This window comes from Sceloporus undulatus, chromosome 10 (assembly GCF_019175285.1).
Source record: "Sceloporus undulatus isolate JIND9_A2432 ecotype Alabama chromosome 10, SceUnd_v1.1, whole genome shotgun sequence".
NCBI classification, from domain to species: Eukaryota; Metazoa; Chordata; class Lepidosauria; order Squamata; family Phrynosomatidae; genus Sceloporus; species Sceloporus undulatus.
The window spans coordinates 10,180,852-10,202,033 of NC_056531.1; the positions used below are offsets into that span (position 1 = coordinate 10,180,852).

The window sequence follows — 21,182 nt, forward strand, 5'->3', positions numbered from 1 at the left end:
TTGTATTGCTGCCCATCAGTGGAGCGTTTTTAGAAAGGAAACAATTGTACCCATTGGGCATAAATCATAGAATCATAGCATTGGACAGCTCTTCACATCAGGAAATTCCTCCTAAAGTTGAGGTGGAATCTCTTTTCCTGTAGCTTGCATCCATTGCTCCGGGTCCTGTTCTCTGGAGTGGCAGGAAACAAGCTTGCTCCATCCTCAGTGTGATACCCCTTCAAATACTTAAACAGGGGGCTATCATATCACCTCTTAACCATCTCTTCTCCAGGAAACATAACCAGCTCCCTAAGTCGCTCTTCATAAGGCATGGTTTCCAGACCCTTCACCATTTTAGTCGACTTCCTTTGGACATGCTCCAGTTTCTCAACATCCTTTTTGAATTGTGGTGCCCATAACTGGACGCTGTATTCCAGGTGAGGCTTGACCAAGGTAGAATACATTGGCACCATTACTTACCTCGATCTAGACACTATACTTCTATTGCTGCAGCCTAGAATTGCATTGGCCTTTTTAGAATCCGTATCACACTGGAGATCCAAGTTCAAATCCCCACTTAGCCCCAAAGTCTTGGGCCAGTTTCCCTCTGTGTCCTAGCAGTGTTTGGAAAAATGGCTTTTCATAGTATAACTCCCTGAAACTCTTAGCTGGTAGCTATCCTGGCGAGGGGAGTCCAGGACGTGTAGTCCACAAAAGTAATGTTTCCGAGCTGTGCTGTAAACAGCATTCTCCTATGAGTCCCAAGAAAAAGGTGTCTTTTTTTAGTTCTGCAGTTCTGCGAATGCCAGGGCCTGCCCTCTTGCCCCCTTGCCCTCTCTGCATTCACAGCAACAGGTAATTACTCTCTTCTAAAGGCCACTTGTCGGTTCCTCACTCATTATTCCTAGGCTAAGCGTTTTGCTTTTAAGAAAACGTGGTGGAGCAATCAACATGCAACATGCATGCACACGCCTGCTTGGATGTGCTATGTGATTTAACACTCCAGGATAGTCATTTTGCACCATCTGCCTTGCGATGGGGAGGAGGGGATGCTCACCTCCTAAGTGAGATGAGGTGCTGAAGGAGCCCAGAGAGACACCTCTTCTTTATCTTTTTTTTTTTTTATCAAAATGATAAATTGGCCTTTTGGATCTTCATGAATGACTTGAAGACAAGACATTAGTCTTCCAGTAATGGAGGGGGAGAGGAGTTATAAGAGGTTTGATATTTATTTCCTCTTCCTCCTCTTTAAAATTATCTTCATTTTCCTTTGTGGGCGGGTAAAATGTTTCTTTTTTTATTCCCCTTCCTTTTTGAAAGCAACTTTGGAACAGGTGAAAAGGGTGCCCTGCCATGCCTCCCTATTTCTCTTTCCTCTGCCCTTTTAATTCTTTTGAAAGGGTTTTACGATCTCTTGCAGCTCAACCAGTTCGATGGGGAAAAAGTTCAGCAGGTCAGCTGCATCCATCATTCCAGTCAATCAGAAATAGTGGAAGGCCAATTGCCTGCTCTTCCATTAAGGCAGACACTTTGGATTGTTAAAATGGCATAAAAGCCCTCTTTGTCAACTTGGCGAGACAGTGTCGATTTCTATGTTCTTATGAGATGTTACTGCATGGCTGAGCATGGCTCTCATGCCTCTCCCAAAACAGCATGGAGAAATATTGTTTTCCTTCCTTCCTTCCTTCCTTCCTTCCTTCCTTCCTTCCTTCCTTCCTTCCGCACTGTTTTTCTTTTTCTTCTTCTTTTTCCCTACCTCCCACTCTCTCTCAGGCAAACAAATCCATGCCCAGTATGTAGAGAGATCTTGTAGCACCTTTGAGACCAACTAAAAGAAAGAAGTTGGCAGCATGAGCTTTCGGAGACTTCAGTCTCCTTCCTCAGATGCTTTTGGTGGAGTGGAAGCCAGGGACAGGCATATATATGCCATAGGTATGTGAGAATGTCCATTCAAATTCAAAATCATCTTTTTTTCAGTTAGTCTCAAAGGGTTTACGAGATTTCTTTCTTTCAGTGCGTCTCAAAGGTGCTACAAGATCTCTCTACATACTGATTCTACAGACTAACATGGCTGTAGCTTTGAATTCTTTCTTTCAGAGAGTCTCAAAGATCTCTCTACATACTGATTCTACAGACTTAACATGGCTATAGCTTTGAATTCATACATAGTACATTCTCTTGCATTTGACTAACATCTTAGAGTCACTGGTCTATATATTGATTGATTGATTGATTGATTTTACAGCATTCATATGTCAGCGCAAAAAAAAAAAAGAACCAATTAAAATCTCACATTTTTCCCCAAAAAGTAAAAATATTCACATTAAAACAGTATAAAATCATTTATATTTTGGCAGCTAAAAAGGCCAATGCAATTCTAGGCTGCTCTGGTCAGGCTCCACGTGGAATCCAATTCTGGGCACCACAATTCAAAAAGGATGTTGAGAAACTGGAGCGTGTCCAAAGGAGGCCAACTAAAATGGTGAAGGGTCTGGAAACCATGCCCTATGAGGAAAGACTCAGGGAGCTGGGGACGTTTAGCCTGGACAAGAGATGGTTAAGAGGTGATATGTTAGCCCTGTTTAAATACTTGAAGGGATGTCATATTGAGGAGGGAGCAAGCTTGTTTTCTGCTGCTTCAGAGACTAGGACCCGGAGCAATGGATGCAACTGCAGGAAAAAAGATTCCAGCTCAACATTAGGAGGAACTTCCTGACAGTAAGGGCTGTTTGACAGTGGAACACACTCCCTTGGAAAGTGGTGGAGTCTCCTTCCTTAGAGGTCTTTAAATAGAGGCTGGATGGCCATCTGTTGGGGATACTTTGATGGAGAGTGCCTGGCAGAAGGGGGTTGGACTGGATGGCCCTTGGGGTCTTATCCAGCTCTATGATTATATGATTTAAAAGGCATATAATTTTTTTTAAAACCATACAGAAGTTAAAAATGACACATTAACAGCCCACTTAAACAAAAAGCTCTTTGCCTGTGGTTGAAAGGGAAGCAGGGAGGGGGCTAGGCTAGCCTCCCATGGAAGGGAGTTTCAGAGGTTGGGAGCAGCCACCAAGAAAGGTTTCTCTCGCATTTCCTTACCAAGCGAGCCTGTGCAGGTAGCAGGTGAAAGCTTTCCCCTCAAGATCTTAGCATTGTTGCAAATGGGGAGATATGCTCTTTCAGATAGTCTGGCCCTAAGCCATATAGGGCTTTATAGGTCAATGACCAGCATTTTGAATTGTGCCCAGAAATGAACCAGTATCCAGAGCTTAGAAAAGTCGTTTTTGGACTAAAAGCTCCCGAAGACATCACCAACTGTGGCAGATTATGGGATTTGTTGTCCCAAAGAAAGTTTCTGAGTTCAACAACTAATACAGGCTGCTTGCTTTTTCAGTGTTCTCGTGCAAAGTGTGTGTGCATATGTACACGTTATGTTTGGAAAATTTGGAGGGAAATGACTAGTTTTCTAATGAATGGTTCATTCTTTCCGCATTCTATATGTTGCACCGCAGGACTCTGGAGACGTTTGACAGGGGGCTCTGTTGGCTCTATTAGAGCAAGGATCTGTGGTCCGATTGTTACCCCAAACAAAGTTGCCTTGTTGACTTTGATAAACGTTGCTTTGGTGAGACCTATTTTGGTATCCAATTATCTGAATTGTCAGGACTGTTAACTAATTAAACTGTTGCTGTTGGGTTAGTGCATTTTTTATCGCAGCATTCTGGTGCTGCAATGTAGGAAAACTGTAGAATTGATTCTTATCAAATTTTTCCTTTGGAACAGCGTTGTGAAGCTCTGTCTGCCAGCTATTTTCTCCTAAACATAGGGCTCATACAGACAGGCCAAAATAAAGCTGTTTTGGGTCACTTTGGACGTATGCTGTTTAAATGATGCCTAAGAGTCCAGAAGCCATGCCAAAACCACACGCCAGTCCTCATGGGGCCATAGTTAACTGATATTTTTGAAGGCATCCATTCTGTTGTGGCTTTTGGTGCCCCCCCCCCATCATCCTGTAAGCTTTTGATTTTGCCCAGTAGGCAACAGAAAAATGGATTTGGCAGTGGATGCGAAGAGGAGTTATCTTATACCAAGTTCGTGGCAATTGTTCACCTTACACAGCTGAATAAATGAGGGTATTTTGTCTGTGGCTGGCTGTCATGCAAAAGCTACACTACATACTGTATATACTCGACTATAAGTCAACTACATGTATAAGTCGAGGGCAGGTTTGGGGGCCAAAATTATGGATTTTGATATGACCCGTGGATAAGTCGAGGGTTTTAAAACTCGCAGATGTAACATGGAGTAACGAATGAAGCCAAAGAAATGTGTAAAGATCTCTAAACTTTTGACAGGCATAATTGTTGTGTCACCCTGAATGGCTGGATGGATGAGAGAGTAGAGGGGACCCATGCTTCTTTTTAATGCTTACCAGGCACCTAACCTTTCCACTAGGGCTGGTCTTTTTATAAACGTGAAACTACAGTTACGTACACTTGACTCATTGGTAAGTGACCGGTTTGTGGGTCACTTTTTGATTTACAATGTAGACTTATACATACCTCAAAGGGGTGGGCTTATAAATAATAATAATAATAATATAATAAATCATAATATAATAATAATTTATTATTATTATTATTATTATTATTATTATTATTTACAGTACGTTCCCTTATTTTGCATTGTCTTGTCACCCTAGTTCTTTGTGGATTGTCCAGTAGTGAAACCTGTATTTCATCAGGTTTCTTCATGTTTGTAGAAATTTTGGTTTGCATTCAGTTTATGTGCAGGACCTAGTGCACTTCCAGGTTAGATTTAGGCACTACAGAGCCTGTACAGACAGGCCAAAATAAAGCTGCTTTGGGTCACTTTGGAAGTATGCTGTTTAAATGATGCATGTGTCCTAAGAGGCCAAAAGCTGTTCCAAAGCCATGCTCCAGTCCCAAGCTTCTGGCCTCTTAAGTTGCATGTGTCATTTAAACAGCGTACCTCCAAAGTGACCCAAAGCAGCTTTATTTTGGCCTGTCTGTTCGGGCCCATGGTTTCAGATTTAGGTACTATGGCTTAGGTACTGTGGATTCTGTGAGGAGCACAGATGGGAGACCGCTTATAAAGGTCTTGGCCTTTGTCCTTCAGGTGACCGCAATTAACAAACTTACAGGGAGAAAACGTGCTAGAAACTTCTAGTGTAAAGGAAGGTAGAGTCAAGAAGTGAGATAAACATCAGGGAGTATTTATGGTCGAGGAGATTCCTGGAATTCTGCAGCTGATTCTCACAAGCCGGTGGCTCATCATGAACTCCACATCTCAAATGTGAGATGATGCTTTAAGGAAGAAATGTATCTGTGACCTGTTTTTAAAGTTTCTCTTTGCAATGTGTTGTTGTTGTTGTTGTGTGCTTTCAAGTCATTTGCTTTTCAGCGGCTGAGAATGTGTGATTCACCCAAGATCACTCAGTAGATTTCCATGGTTGAGCAGGTAGTGCAACCTGGATCTTCAGAGTCATAGTCCAGCCCTCAAACTACTACACCATGCTGGATCTCTTTGTAATGTGTAAGCAAAGGGCTCTTGCAGCACCTTTGAGACTAACTGAAAGACAGAATTTGGAAGCACGAGCTTTCGTAGACTCAAGTCTATTCCCTCAGATTCATTTGGAAGTAGACTCAAGCCTACGGAAGGTCATGCTACCAACCTCTTCTATCTTTCACTTAGCCTCAAAGGTGCTGCGAGATCCCTTTGCATACTGATTTTCCAGACTAACACGGACATGCCTTTGAATTTGTAACGTATAGGGAGTATGTATATTGTAGGGAGAGAGGAAACGAATTTTCCATCTTTTGTTTTGCAGTTTGCTCTGGGGACTTATTTTTAAAAAATGGAAAATGTGATTCCCCCCCCCCCGCCGATTCCCCTTTTGTTTTGAATGAAACTAAGGGCCTGTACAGACAGACCAAAATAAAGCTGCTTCGGGTCACTTTGGAGGTATGCTGTTTAAATGATGCGTGTGTCCTAAGAGGCCAGAAGCTGCACTAAAGCCACACTCCAGTCCTTAGTCCTCTTTTGCCTTTTCAAAAAGATAAAGAAAACCTATACCGAGTTCTTTTGTTTGCTTGTGATAGCGTATCCTTTCTTGCCACCGTACTGCTTTTAGAGAAAGAGGTACAAAAGCATGTCTTTGTCGCAAGTTATAATAACTTTTGGGAGCTGGATCTTTGATGTGGAGGCAAATAGAGGCAGAAATCCCAGTGGGGATGGAAACTCTGTAGCCTTAGAAGGAAGACTCTGAACAAAGAGAAGTACATCAATAGAATTTGCTCCTAGGTTTCTGCTGGTGGCTGAGAAAGGAAAAATCGTTCTGTCTCCGGGGAGGCATATTTGTCAATAGAAAAGAAATGAGACTAGAAGAAGAGGAACGTTCTGAATGTTGAGGTCTAGTATCTTGGGATTTTCTGGGCTGTGTGTTGCCAGATAAAAATGAGTATGAACAGTCCTTTGGAGATGGGAGCAGGTAGAACTCGAACATTACACAGACCTCTAAGATTGGATGGCCCTTGGGGGTCTCTTCCAACTCTGTGATTTTATGAGTCTATGGAGTTTATCACACTGGGGCTAATTTCAGCATTAAAGAGAGATTAAAGTGCATTTAAAGCATCCTGCAAACAAAGTGAAAATGGCGAGTAATTGCGCAAATGATTATCTTTTATTTTATTTTTTTATTGCGTGAATGATTACCACACGCAGTTGCGCAAATAAAGTGATATAGGTAATGCATTGTTGCTCAAATCCCCAAAGTAAAAAGATGTGCGTTACTGTTACTTTGTGACCACTTCAATGGCGGCTTTTCCTAGAATCATAGAATCATAGAGTTGGTAGAGATCCTAAGGGCCATCCATTCCAACCCCATTCTGCCATGCAGGAACTCCCAGTCAAAGCACCCCCAACAGATGTCCATCCAGCCTCTGTTTAAAGACCTCTAAGGAAGGATACTCCACTACACTCAGAGGGAGTTTGTTCCACTGTTGAACAGCCCATACTGCCAGGACGTTCCTCTTAATGTTTTGTGCAACGTCATGTGAAATTGCTTCTTTTTCCGGGATATTAACGGGATAAACTCCCGATCTCCTTTGTGTGATATACTCATAATTCATTAGGCAGACTGAGGAGCCCACTTTTGGCAACAGATATGGAGAGCTGCTGCATGCTGGGGGAGGCCAGAGTTGTGCCTGCCACATGGTTTGCCCTGCGCTGTCCAAGCCAGCCTGCTGCCCTCCGGCATGGCAGGATTAAGGTAGGATTCTCTGCAAACTGTCTCCAAAGCACCAAAGGGTGCTGCGCTAGCCTTAGACGTAGGGCTAGCTTTGGCCGATTGGCCGACAGGCTAAAAGTGAAGTGAAATGCATGGGGGGAGGTGGGGGGAGCGAGTGAGAAACGAGAATAAAAGCAGAATTTGGAGCTTGCTAATAAGAGAGAGAACTTGATTCTTGTCATTAATTCCATTTTCCACTAATGAAAGGGTAACTGCATTACATCATGGCTGTAAATTTATGAGGGATAACGTCACTCCTTTTGCTGGCATGACAGTAACGCATTCTTGGCTTTTCTAGGTGTGGCCTCTCCAAATCGTGATGGAGCAGCGTGGCCACGTGAAAAAGTGTATAGGGCCCCGATAACTTTAATAACTATGTAGTAATGGCAACGTGAAGGTTTGCATGACATTGCCCTCTTCTCTGTGTGAAGGAGAAACAGCAAATAGCACCTTGGGGGATGCTTGCTGCTAGACACAAACTCCAGGAGGGGAGAAACGCAGGCTGCGATTTGCACTTTCCCTTGCAAACTGGAACGTCAAGCCACAGGTTGGCTGTAGGTTGAATTTCTAGTTTGGAAAGCAAACCCACTTTTCATGTCTGTATGCAATGGCAAACTCTGAACCTGGTTTGGTATAATTTCCGTCCAGCCTACCCTACCTTGGGGTGTTGCTTCATTTGTGCCATTCACAACCCAGTTTTTAGCACAGGCTCCTTGATCTAAGAGAGGGCATCCTTGCTGTGGCAGACACCGTCAGATAGCAGCGCCATCCTGATACAGCCTGCCAGTGTGCTTTTTCTTATATGAAATCTGAATTTAGCAAGATTTTAGTCTTCCAGTTACTTTAGGAATGCAGATCCATCCCAAAACCTCTCAGGACTGTCGTTTTCAAGTCAGATGCTGGATCAAAAACTGGCTTTTGCAGCTCCTTTTAAACCCAGTGTGCGCCAGTTTGCTGGATCCTCCTGTCTAAGTGCCAGGCTTTAAAAGATTTGCTTTGCCCACAGGCATGCCTGGATATACAAAGTGTAGGCTTTATTTTTATTCTAAACACATTTTGAAGAGTCACAAAAAGCATGTGAAGAGAACACACACACACCTTTTTTATCGTATCCCTTTCCTCGGATTTAATGTCACAAAAGCGAGATTTTACAGTACCGAAATTTAAAAGTAGGTGTGGGAAGGAAGAAAGGATGCGCAGTCCAGTGGGCCCTAAACAGAAGCCCCGTCTATGACATTTATAAAAATATAGTGAGACTGAGGCCTCATTCCCACTACCTTTTAAATTGGATCGTGAATCGGTTTGAACCGGTTCAAACAACCCTGGTACCCACTTAATCCGAATTATTTAAGTGATTCCGAGAGGGAGGCCATGCTCTAGACCCATTTAACCCGCATCTTTTTGGCACTTATTTTTTCAGCTTCTATTTTGATTAATCGATTCTGCACAAATGTGAACCTCAAGCGGATTGGAATGGATTCAAATTTTCCCTTCGGGCGGCTGGAACCGAATAATTTTGAATCGATTCATTCGTGAATGGGAATTACAAGTGGGTTATTTTGGAGGGGGAAAATGCAGTTGGGGAAAATGTAGTGGGAACCATGCTCTGCTGTCGAATTGATGCATTGATTTGGATTGCACATTGATTTATCTGTAAGTGGGAATGAGACCCGAATAGCTGGGTGGTTATTAGGGCTTTCACCAGCTAGCTTGATGATAATGAATTTTCATCTTTCCTTCCTTAGGGGGGGGGGGGGGGGGAAATCTGCAACAAAATGTTACACTGTACACTTAGCCCCTAACAGGAATGTTTCCATTCAGGGTTTTTTGCCAGCCAACCAGTCATGTCCCCATTCAGAATATCACAAGTTGAAGATAAAGTACATCTTGAAGTGATTTGAAGTAGTTCAGAAAGTAGTTCTGAAGATGCCAGCCACAGATGCTGGCGAAACGTCAGCATCCTACAATGCCAGAAGCTGCATCAAAGCCACGCTCCAGTCCAGCTTCTGGCCTCTTAAGATGTGTGTGTCATTTAAACTGTACCTCCAAAGTGACCTGAAGCAGCTTTATTTTGGCCTGTCTGTTTGGGCCCACAGTTACAGTTACACTGGTAAAGCAGTAATGTGCATCATGAGCACTCCTCATGAGGTTCCAGATGGAATATAACTTAGTTATTCCAAAAAAGGAGTTAACTACAAGGGATGTGTTATTATAGTTAGTTACTTCCATTATGTGTGAAAGGAGGAAGGGGGAAAGCTAAATGATGGTTGGCTGAGTGGCAGGAATCTGCTGAGGATTAATTGGGATAATAAAATGAATGCAATTTATTGCAAATGCATTGTCATTTTTTAAAACCAAATTAATAATAAGTGAGAAGTGTGCTGAGGATACTATGGGCAGCCAAAAGGACAATCAAATGGGTCCTAGAGCAGATCAAGCCAGAAATCTTCCTAGAAGCTACAATGACAAGACTTAGACTGTCATATCTGGTCATGAGAAGAAAAGACAATAATGTTAGGAAAGGTGTACACATCATGAGAAGGCATGAATTGCTGTAAAAGACAATATTAGGAAAGGTGGGGGGAAGTTGAAAGAGAGGAAGGCCACATGTTAGAAGGATGGACTTTATTAAATTGACTACGAATATGAGTTTGCAGGAGCTGGGCAGAGCAGTAGAGGACAGGAGGTCTTGGAGATGTCTCATCCATATGGTCGCCATGGGTCGAGATCGACATGAAGGCAGTTGACAACAACCAAAAAAATCCACAGATTGCTAACACATGCCACTGTGAGATCTCTGCAGTTAGGAAGCCACTTTAAAAGATACTAGTATTTTCTTGTCTCGCTGAATGTCAGTTTGGAAAGGGGGAAGGAGCACAGTGCTCTTTAAAATGAGGAGTAGGGATTTGTTTGTTTGTCCCAGTTCATTCATAGTAGCACCATTGAGGTGTGTATGTGGGGCGAGATGGGGAGACATTGTGACTGGACTTATTGTTTGAGCTTCCTGTAACTTAAAACTGCCGCAGGGCTAAAAAATCTAAGCCCTTAATTGCAACACTGTGCATTCTTCCCAAATGTCAGTCTGTAGCTGCAAATAAAACCATCCCGAACAAGGGCACCTTCGCTGGTTCCATCTCAGAGGAGGTTTGAGATCATGTGAGGATTAAGCAAAGCATTTTCTTCTCATGCAGAGTTTTTAACAAAGAGTAGTCAGCACTCTTCTGTGCTGTTTCGCTGCAAAAGAGACACTTCAAGAAACATCTGCGCTGCCACACAACAACCTACAACTCCCAGGCCTTGCACATTAACTCTCTCCCCCCCAGCTTTAAATTCAGTAAAGGATGGAGGCTATCAGTGAGCGAATGTAGAAACAAACTATCTTGACCCAACAGACATAGTCAAACATCTTATATTATAAAGCACTTACTGTATATACTCATATATAAGTCTAGAAATGTAGGTCAAAAACTGACCCAAAAAAACTTGAGTCAACGTATCCATGGATCAGTGTAAGTACTGTAGTTTAATTCTCATTTTTAAAAAGGTAACCTTCCCCCAGTGAAAGGCAAGAGTGTAATTTGTTCTGGAAACATTGATCTTGCTCTATTCTCTCAGCCAGCCAGCCAGCCTTTAAAGGGAGCACAAACTTATGTCTGCTGGAATTTCGTAAGTTCTTTGGCATTGTTTTCTTTTGCTTCATCATTTAGATCCTTGGTTACATGTCCCTAAGTTTCACCCTCGAGTTATCCATGGGTCATATAAAAATCCATAATTTTGGCCCCAAAAACCTGCCCTCGACTTATACATGAGGTCGACTTATAGTTGAGTATATACGGTAGTAGTTCATTTATCTGAGAAAAATACCCTTTCTGATCATGAAGGGTCAGGGCAGGCAGGTAATTCACACACATTACAAAAATTCGTAATTTTTTTTAATGCATAGGAGATTTGTACCCTAAAAACAAATATGGGGAGCAGGTCCAGGTGCTTCCAGATGCTTGAGAAAGTGTGGTGTTCACCATTTGAATACAAAATTGTCTTCATCGCCTTGGAAGATAAGCTATACCAAGAGATGGACAAGAAATCTGTCGGGGAAGCATGGCAGGGGGTTGGACTGGTTGGCCCTGGTGGTGTCTTCCAACTCTACGATTCTATGAAATTCTATGAAATGCCGCCTTGCTGAATCATCTCCTGAACTTTTCAGTGGCGTTTCAGATTACCAGTCATGGTTTCCTTCTCTTTTTAACAATGAAGGGAGGTTCTGTTTTGCTATTGGGTTTGTCTTCCTTGCTAGGTTGTTCTGTGATGTTGGTGCCGTTTCATCTGGTGGCATTTAATAATAACAATAAACTAAAACTTTATTTATATCCCACTTTCCTGTTGTCAAACAATCAAAGCGGCTTACATCTAAAAGTCTGTCCAGTACACAGTACATTGTATATATAATATCCCCATATTCCCCTTAGAAAAGAATTAAACATAGTACAGCTAAAATTAGTCAATTAAAAATAAATAAAAAACAAGACAATCACAGTAATAATCCAAGTAAAAATACATGATGGGAACGGGGATTGTGTTTGTCTTCATTTGGCTGAACGGTTCTATTCATGAAAGGTCTGCCGAAAGAGAACCGTCTTGACAGCTTTTTGGAAGCTGTCTAAGCTGGTCATTTGACTGATCTCCTCTGGCAGGGCGTTCCACAAAAGGTCCTCTGGGAGGTTATAGTCAGTTTTGATTTTATAGGTTGCAGTAAATTCCTCCCGGAGAACCTGAGGGTGCGGGGTGGATTATATGGAAGTAGGCAATCCCTTAGATAGGTTGGTCGCAGGCCATGTAAGGCTTTAAAGGTAATAACTTTGTACTGCGCCCGGAAGCCAATAGGCATCCAGGGAAGTGATTTCAGGATAGATGTTATATGGTCACTTCTGAGCACCTCAAGGATCCATGTGGTTTCCCATGCTATGGAGCATCTGCTGAAAGGTCACTGGGTGAAGTCAAGCTTGTTCTTGCCCTCTCAGAACCAAATCCCCCACGAACCCTCCATTCCCCATGTTACAAGTGTGACCTTACAAAAGAGTTGAAAATTTCAAAACTAGCACCGAGTGGCCTTATTAAAGAGCAAGGTTTCCTAAAACAAAAAGGCTATGTTCGTATTGGAATGCTGCAGACTCTGTGGAGGGCAAAAGCGACACTTCGTACATATGTAAGAATGTTTTCATTTGCCATTGGATTATTTCCAAAATGACATGAAAAAAAGATGAACTGACTTGGTCATAGTTGACGTTCTTAAGAAAATCAGTTACAGTCATGGTTGCTGAGGTTTTTTCACTTTCACTTACCTCTTTTATGGTCACCTTTTATTGCTGCTATTCAAAGTGTTCCTCTAATGGAAAACCAGCCCTGTGTATCTAAATGGTATCTCTTAAAGGCTTATTATCCTTCTCTCTATCCCAAAACCTCAAAGCAGAAATAATGTCTAGGATCCATGTGCGTGGCAGAGATAACTGCATACGCAACCATACCTTGGCTATTTCATTTTGAAGCAACTGAATCCCAGATGCAAAACAAAAACAACAACAAAAGCCCACAAATTCAGCCACAACAACCCTGTAAGGTAGGGGGTCAAAAAAGAAAAATGGTGCGTGATTTTGGCAGTAGAGCAAAATCAGGCCTGGATCGACTTTGGCTCATCAGCAAGATAAAGGAGAGGTGGGATACAAATAAATTTGTTATTATTGTTATCATTATTATTATTAAGAGGCAGCTGTTCCCTGGATGGTCAGATTTGCTAATTGTTAATTGAAAATTATTAATTATTTTGAGTATCTAACTCAAAAATGTCCCATTCTTGTCGATTTCAGCGCACTCGCTCCAAATATGGCAATATTTATACTTTCCATTTCTTGTTTTACAATATCTAGCTTCCCATGGTTCCTGCTTCTCACATGTTATGCAGCCTTGGAATTTCCTTTCACCTCTGAGCATGTCAGTAACTCAACCTCTTTTTGTTGGAAGAATTTTGCATGCACTTTCTCCCTCTCTCATTCTTATTCAAACTAACCAAGTCATTTAGGTTGCTCCCCCTTTGGGACTAAGAGACTCTCTCAAAGATTTCCTACTGAACTGCATGTTTTCCATCTTCCTCCTCTCTCCACTTTCTTTGGAAAGATGTTGAGATAAAGATTTCTTTTCACCTGAACTATTCACTAGCTAGATTAGGATACAGCTTTTATGTATATATAAATTAAGTCCATTAGTAAATTTTGCTTGAAGTCAAGCTACTTGTGTTGTTTTTGAGTCAGCCTCAGTTCTTAGGGAAGCATTTAGACAAAGGCACATTTTTGCTACTCTGCTGGTTTAAAGCTAGACCCTAAAAGGCTTGGCTTTGATATTTTTGATATTTAAATATTTTTGTTCCCTTGGAAAAGCCTTGGAAAACTTAAATGTGGGTTTTTCGGACTATGAGGCCTTATTCTAGAAGAGTTTATTCCTGACGTTTCGCCAGCACACGGCCTCATAACTCGAAAACCCCACACAAAATTATGGATGCTGGCCATGAAAGCCTTCGACTTCACATTACCCTACACACTTTGGCTTGAGTCCAGTTGTGTCATTACCCACAGTGTTACTCATGTCCTGCGCCCTTCCCTACTAGCTTGTTGAGTATCTTCTGAGCTGAGAGGCTCATCTTCTGGCATGGCCTCTTGTTTCATGTTGGATTGTCTCATCATAGCGTTTTCCTGGTAAAAAGCTTCAGGAGTGGTTTACTGGTTCCTCCTTCTGCACAGTTTTGACAAGTGCTAGCTCTGATGCCACTTCTGTTGTCTCTGAGAGATCCTCACCACTGTTACCCCCACCCCAACTACTGCTGCTCTTCATCAAAAGCCTGGCCAGATTTAGGGGCAGACAATCCAGCAAACTACAGAGAGCCTTCTTCTAGATGGAAATGGTGCACAGCATGTCAAGGTCTGTCTCATTCTTTGGGAAGGAATCACAGTTCACTGGGGTAGAAATTTTTTGTGTGTGTGCAGAGGCTCCAAGTTAGAGGGTGAGGGCTGAGCAAAATGAATTCTTGTGGGTCCTTCCTCTGTTAGTGGACTGTGGTGGCAGATGTGGTGATGATCCTCGTTGCTTAATGGAGGTCTGCCATTGTGAGAATTAAAACGATGGTTGGACTGAGACGTTTGGTGCTGCTTGCAAGAAATGGGCAATAAAATCTCTGTCTGCCTGCCTGCCTATCTAAGGACAGACAGCAGGAGGGATGACTTGGAATCATTATCTTGCAGCTTTAGTTGGATTCCACTACAATAGCTGGGTTTTTTAATTATTATTTTAAAGATGTACTTGATCATGTAGTACGTTCCTGGTTGATAGTTCCTGAGTGGACTCAACTACACAATGGGTGATAGAGCGCCAGCTAGACCTAGCTAGCGCCCCAACTTTCATTGTTAGTGACTTCAACAGATACTTGACATCACCTGTGGCATATTTAGCAAACGTGAAGTGCCAAAACATCAGAGAGCCTTTACTGTAGCACGATGCCATGCCCCCCTTCCGCTGTTCTTGAAGGCCTATATAAGAAGATCCCCTTCTCAGACAATGTCCCTGTGACTCTGGACAAATAGAGCCGACAGATCATGTATAACTCTAGTGCTCATACTACAGGGACATCTGCCTCAGCCTTATCTCACTTCTATAAACATCAAGGCCTCACCAGTCAATTTTATAGCTCTTTGCTGCTTTCTGACGCCAATCCAGATATAACATATAATGTTGCTAGATTCTGTACAGCTACAGTTAAAATCGGTCAGGTGATGATCTCCGCGGCTGGCTAGTACTAACTGTGCCCCACCTGACTGGATTTTAAAAGGATATTATTATTATTATTATTATTATTATTAACCTTTATTTATAAAGCGCTGTAAATTTACACAGCGCTGTACATACAATCTTTTTAATTGGACGGTTCCCTGCCCTCCTGTTTTTAGCCTCTGGTTTCTTTCTTGATAAGAGTTAGATTACTTGCATACTTTTGGGGTCAGTTTCTTTACTGTAAGTTCTAGACTTTTACATGAGTATATACATTTTTTAGGTTTGCAGCGACATTCTTGGCAAATGCATTCCTTATTTATAGATGCAGTAAATAAGAACATGAAAGCTTGACCAAACCAGAGAGAGAGCAAGCGCAAATTGCTTTTAAAATACAACGAAATTATCTGTTGTAAATGGGCAGCAAATGGCATTTCTGACATGAGTTCCACTTAGCTGCAGTTATTTCAAGTGCCAGCGTACTCGCAGTTAGCTACTTTAGCGCAATTTAACCCTGCCAGCTTTTTTTCCTTTTGTTTCTTCGTGTTTGTAACTGTCAAAGTTAGAACTATAATTTCTATTAATTGATGTTTATAATCAAGGGACACGTAATAAATTAATCACAATAATTAAGAGAGCAAAATTTAACGGAGACCATTTGGATAATTTTGAGTGATTTGGAAGTATGCCTAAGCTTTATTCTTTCCATGCTGCGCCTCTCTTCCAACAAGTTTACAATCAGTCCTCCTGTGATAAGTGTCTTTACAGTAGATTTAAAAAAGAGAATTTAGGAAGCAAACGCTGAAGTAAAATGGGGGGTTTGCTCGTAAGTGCCTTATTTGCTAGAACTCTGTAGGCTAAAGACTAGGCATAAAAGCTTGCCATCATTTTAGAGCTGCAGTGTAATTGTCTTATGGGGCCAGCACTTCATTTAATGCTCTTTTATGGAGAGCTTGGAAATATTATTTTGGGGACACAGCTTCGTAGATCACCTTGCTGGCATGGCTGGGTCCCATTCTGGGACATCTAGTCCAAAGATAATTTGTTTCAAGCTTTGAATTCTTTTTTTCGTAAGGTGGCAAGCTAGCCCTGCTTCTCCAACTCATACTGTTAACTGGGGCCCTTCCACATTATACTTATAGTGTATTAACTACACTATAGTTATAGTGCCGTGGTTGCATTTAGCTGATGTCCTTTGGTATCCTGGAATTTGCAGTTTGGGGAGAAATGTTTCGAATGGATTGCCAGAGAGTTCTAGTGCTTCATCAAACAAAAGACCCCAAAATTCTGTAGGATACAGGGATGACAGTTATGATGGAATCAACATGTTCTCATGGAAGGGTCCTTAATATCTGCCTTAAAGTTGTGCCGTGACATTACACCTCCTTGTGCATACTATTATATCTAGACACTTTTTGACGTTTCACTTTTCTGGAACCCCTGGCTTCCTTGGATTTCAGAAAGTACCATAGATACTCAGAATTTACTCCTGCAGTCCTATAGACCAATAGTGGTCAGAAGGTAGATCAGATTCTACTGGTAATTCTCTGAGTGACTTCAAATAGCTCAGCAAGGCCGTGACCATTCAAATGCCATATTGTGGATATAGCATGAATGTGTTGTGTGACTGGAATATCTTTTCCCTGAAGGACCTCAACATGTAAAATTCAGGAAGCTGATGTGGCATGCCTGTGATATGACATGCCTGGAGCTGATATTTTCTCCAGACTAGTCAGGGACCTTGGCAAGGATAATTCTGAAGCTGCTCCGGAATTGCTGCCAGGCATGAAGCGCAGAAGGAGTTCAACAAATCCAGGAGCCCCATAGACACCTGGGTTTGACTTCTGTGAGGGTTGTTATGTAGTTGTGGAGATCTGGCTTCATATTTTTAATACTTCGGTCTCAGTACTGATGCAATCAATCCTTGTTTTGTTTAGGAGCAGAGCCCAAGCAACCAGACATCAATAGCAATGATGCAGGAACCCCAAGAAATGGTAGAAGAGACTGTGACTGTGGAGGAAGATCCAGGCACCCCTACATCTCATGTTTCTATTGTGACTTCAGAAGATGGGACCACAAGAAGGACCGAGACTAAGGTAGGATCAGCAAATTTTGGTCTTTCTTTGCTTATCTCAACTGTGTAACTGTAGGATAGTGGACTTGTTGGATTCCTGATCAAGCATTCTGGAGATGCCACAGATTGAACTCTGGATCCTGAATGCAACATATATGCTCCAACATTGATCTTCGCGAACCATACTTTTTGTTTGGTGGTGGAAAGGCAAAGAAGATGCAGTGATTCAGTTTTGTAGAAAATTTTTCTGCATATGCCACATGCCACTCAAATCGTTTTGAATTAGGAATTGGCCACCTTTGATTCTCTCACTTATCTTTTTAGCCAAACTGTACTTGCACTGGATCAGTCTACTAGCTGAAATCAACACATAATTCTTTACTGATGGCTAACGTTATTCCTTATTAACATTATTCATTTAAGAAACAAGATGTTTGAATAGTGAATAAAGTATGCATCTTGGCAGGATGGCATGGCGGTGGGGAAAAGATCCATGAAAAGATCCAACTTAACTGAACAGGTTGTAAGACAAATCCTCAAGCATTATGACAATGGTTCCCAACCTGACAGTTTTCATATCTTAGACTCCCACTACTCCTGTTATGGGCAACAATTGTGTTCTGGGCCATGTAGTCCATCTAGAGAAGAAAAAATCCCTCAGATGGAGGGAACACACCTTTAAGATGTCAAAAAAGGCAATTTTTGAAGGAGCCAAGAATAAGATGTTCCCCTAGGAGTCAGTGTTGACATGCCATGCATGCCATACTCTGCAAATCTCGTCTGTTCTGAAAACTGGTAGTTTTATTGTTTAAATCACTGAACTATTCCAGGATAATCCAGTTATTCAAGGATAATTCAGTGAATTAAACCATTACAATTACAAGTGTTCATTACAATGGCTTAAATACCCCAGTTTCTTAATATCGTACATTATCACATTAATTTTCAAACTAGTTGTCCAAAGTTCTGCTAATAAGGTTCCTGGTCATGCAGAACTTTCTAACTGTGTTTGGATGAATGGTGATACCATACCTGTTCCAGTTGTCCTAGAAATCCCAGGCAGGTCATGGGTGGATGGCTTGGGGCTGTAGTGTACTTCCCTGTTCTTCTCCACAGACAATTATAGGGGCTATACAGATGGGCGGCATGCAGCCGCCCCTTTTTGCCCCGGATTGGGGCTACAGCAACTGCATGCCACAGCCTCCGGAGGACACACAGAAGCCGCGAAAAGCAGCTTCTTTTTAAGGTCCTGGAAGGGGCGTCATGGGAGCATCATAGATGTGCTGGCACTGCACCATTTGGGTTCTGCGCCACAGTGGCGTCATGATGGCACGTGCTGTATAAACGTGCATGCAGAAAAATAGCGCCATGGGTTGGGGTCACAGCATCAAGCATGCGGACGCTACACCCTAACTCCACTCACAGGCCATCACAAAATGCCGGTCTGTATCCCCCCATAGTTAACCTTTTTCCTCATTTTTTAAAAAAAATATATATTTATATGCTTTATGGTCCGTAACACAACATATATAATAAAACTTTACAAAATATTATTATTATTAGATCACATACTTTTGGGGACCCTCTCCTTCCCCTCCGATGGCTGTGACCAAGTAAGTTAGTACCCAGTACCCATAATGTGGAATATCTTATTAATACTTTCTCTAACTTCGTTGTACCCCTTTTCAGCTTTAACCCCATTTTTCCCACCAGACCATTTTGTTTATTTGACCATTACATTTTCCTTTTCTTAAATATTCAAATCAAAGAGACTCTGCAATATAACGGGACCAATTTTTCCCTCCCCGATATTGTTTATTTTTCTATCCCAATGCTATTACGGCATGGGCCCTTAACAGATGGTTTTTATTATGTAACCTTCTCTTTTATTCAATCTGAATTTTCTCCAATTCCGAGTTAAACAATTCTCCTTCTCAAATTGAAAGTTTCTCCCCACCATCCTGTTTATCTCTTGTACAATATCTAACTAGAAATTTTGTACATAGGGGCTCTCCCACCACACACGAATGTATGTTCCTTTTTGACCACATCCATGCCAGCAATGTAGTTAACATATGGAATTCTTGGACACAACATGTGTCTAGATCGAGTGTAGTGTCTAGAAGATCAAAGGAAGAAATAGTGCCACTGTATTCTGTTTTGGTCAGGCCTCACCTGGAATATTGTGTCCAGTTCTGGGCACCACAATTCAAAAAGGACATTGAGAAACTGGAGCGTGTCCAAAGGAGGGTGACAAAAATGGTGAAGGACCTGGAAACCATGCCCTATGAGGAACGCCTTAGGGAGCTGGGGATGTTTAGCCTAGAGAAGAGAAGGTTAAGAGGTGATATGATAGCCCTGTTTAAATACTTGAAGGGATGTTATATTGAGGAGGGAGCAAGCTTGATTTTTGCTACTCCAGAGACTAGGACCCGGAGCAATGGATGCAAGCTACAGGAAAACATTCTCACAAATGGCAGTTTTTGAAGACTATTTGCACTTTCGGATTTATTTGTTGCAAAGCATGAACCTTTTGTGCAGAAAATGTTATTTAGCGTGCCAGAAGCATCCATTTTTAATGCAAAATAGGTCCTGCGCTGAAAATATTCTTGTCCTTCCAGGGTCCTCTTCATCAGGGTTTCTTGGCACTCAGGAATGTCATTTTTCATCTATCCTTCAAATATCTTGGAATATTTTTTTCATCCCAACTGTCAGCGTCCTTCAAAGTCTATCATTTGACAGAATATAAAACGTTTTTAAAATCTAAAAGCAGAAACGTGTGTATAGTTTGGGTTCTTTGGGCATGTAAGTTAGGTCTTTGTGTCTCATTGTGCCAATCCCTGCCAGGTGTCTGAAGTGCTACATTCCCAGCCTGAGACAGGTTGACTGCTCCATCTACTATTTTGCAAGAAGGAGGCGATAAGAGGAATAAGAATAATAAGAATACGGAGTTCTTTCGCTCCTTCATGCCAGCGTGTTTTTCTGTTTTTCTGCTTTTGTTTGTAGTACTGCCAGTGATGCCCTCGCCTTGAAGCTTCTTTTAACTTGCATTTCAGATTCATGAACTAGAATTCCCATTTCTTTCATGAGCTGTACAGAAGTTGGATATTTCTTTGCAAAGTTTGCTGTTTGAAGATCCTGGGGAAGCCTAGTTAAAGCAAATAGCCTCAACCTGGGAGCACAGCAACTTCTCATATAACCTTTGCTTGCTTCTGCCTTCTCTCCTATCAGAGCGGACCTGATTGCACTGAGACAATAGAAATAGAAGAGATTCAAAGGAGGAGAGAGCAAGTGAGCGAACCATTTAAAGCAAAACCCAAAGCACCTTCTATTAGTAATTGCTTTCCAATCATTTTTGCTCTTTTTCTCTAACCGGGCTAGTATCCTGCCTAGTTTTCGTTTAGCGTGCAAAGGGACTGTTTGGGATGCACTGCCCTGCTCATCTTCACAGTCTCTCTTGGAAGCCAATCGTGTTTGCATGTTAAAACAATGAAGGTCACTTTGGGCAGGGAAAGTGCAAACTGTTTTAAGTTTCCCAGCAGACAAAATGTGCAGCAGATTAAAGGAAGCCTGCCATGGCTTTGTTTTTCTTTTTATTAAAGGCTAGGGCTCTCTGAATAAGAAAAGAGACAGATGAAACTACCTCTTTTAAAATAAGTCAATTACGCTCTCCCACTCTCCCCCCTTTTCACTCCTTTATCTTTATCATTGTTTGTAGAAAATTCTTTTACATCCCCACCTGCATGCAGAGAACGGAGAGCCAGCATTGATTTGCATAACCTCCTTTTGTGGGCTGTTAACACTTTTAAGAACACTGATGTGCACATTTCTGCAACCCATATTCATCGCAGGGTTGCTGTGGGTCGCATCGTCAGGAATTGCTCAGGCAATTGCTCATGTCATCCCTCCACATTTGCGGCTTTGACTTTTGTGGATTTGATTATTCATGGATTTTATTAGTATGTTCTCTCTAGGAATTTCTGGGTCCTCCAGCTTGACTCTGTGGTCAACGTCCAC

The 21,182-nt window shown here is 41.9% G+C and overlaps 1 protein-coding gene across 11 annotated transcripts in view; it reads left to right on the plus strand.

Annotated features, from left to right (window-relative positions):
- ARVCF (ARVCF delta catenin family member) overlaps positions 1-21,182 on the plus strand; it is a 640,643-nt gene that overhangs the window by 408,729 nt on the left and 210,732 nt on the right. For all 11 annotated transcript variants that reach the window (XM_042441597.1, XM_042441595.1, XM_042441594.1 and 8 more), the window contains one exon: positions 17,029-17,187. In XM_042441597.1, coding sequence (XP_042297531.1) covers positions 17,029-17,187 — 159 coding nt within the window. The remainder of the gene's footprint in view (positions 1-17,028; positions 17,188-21,182) is intronic.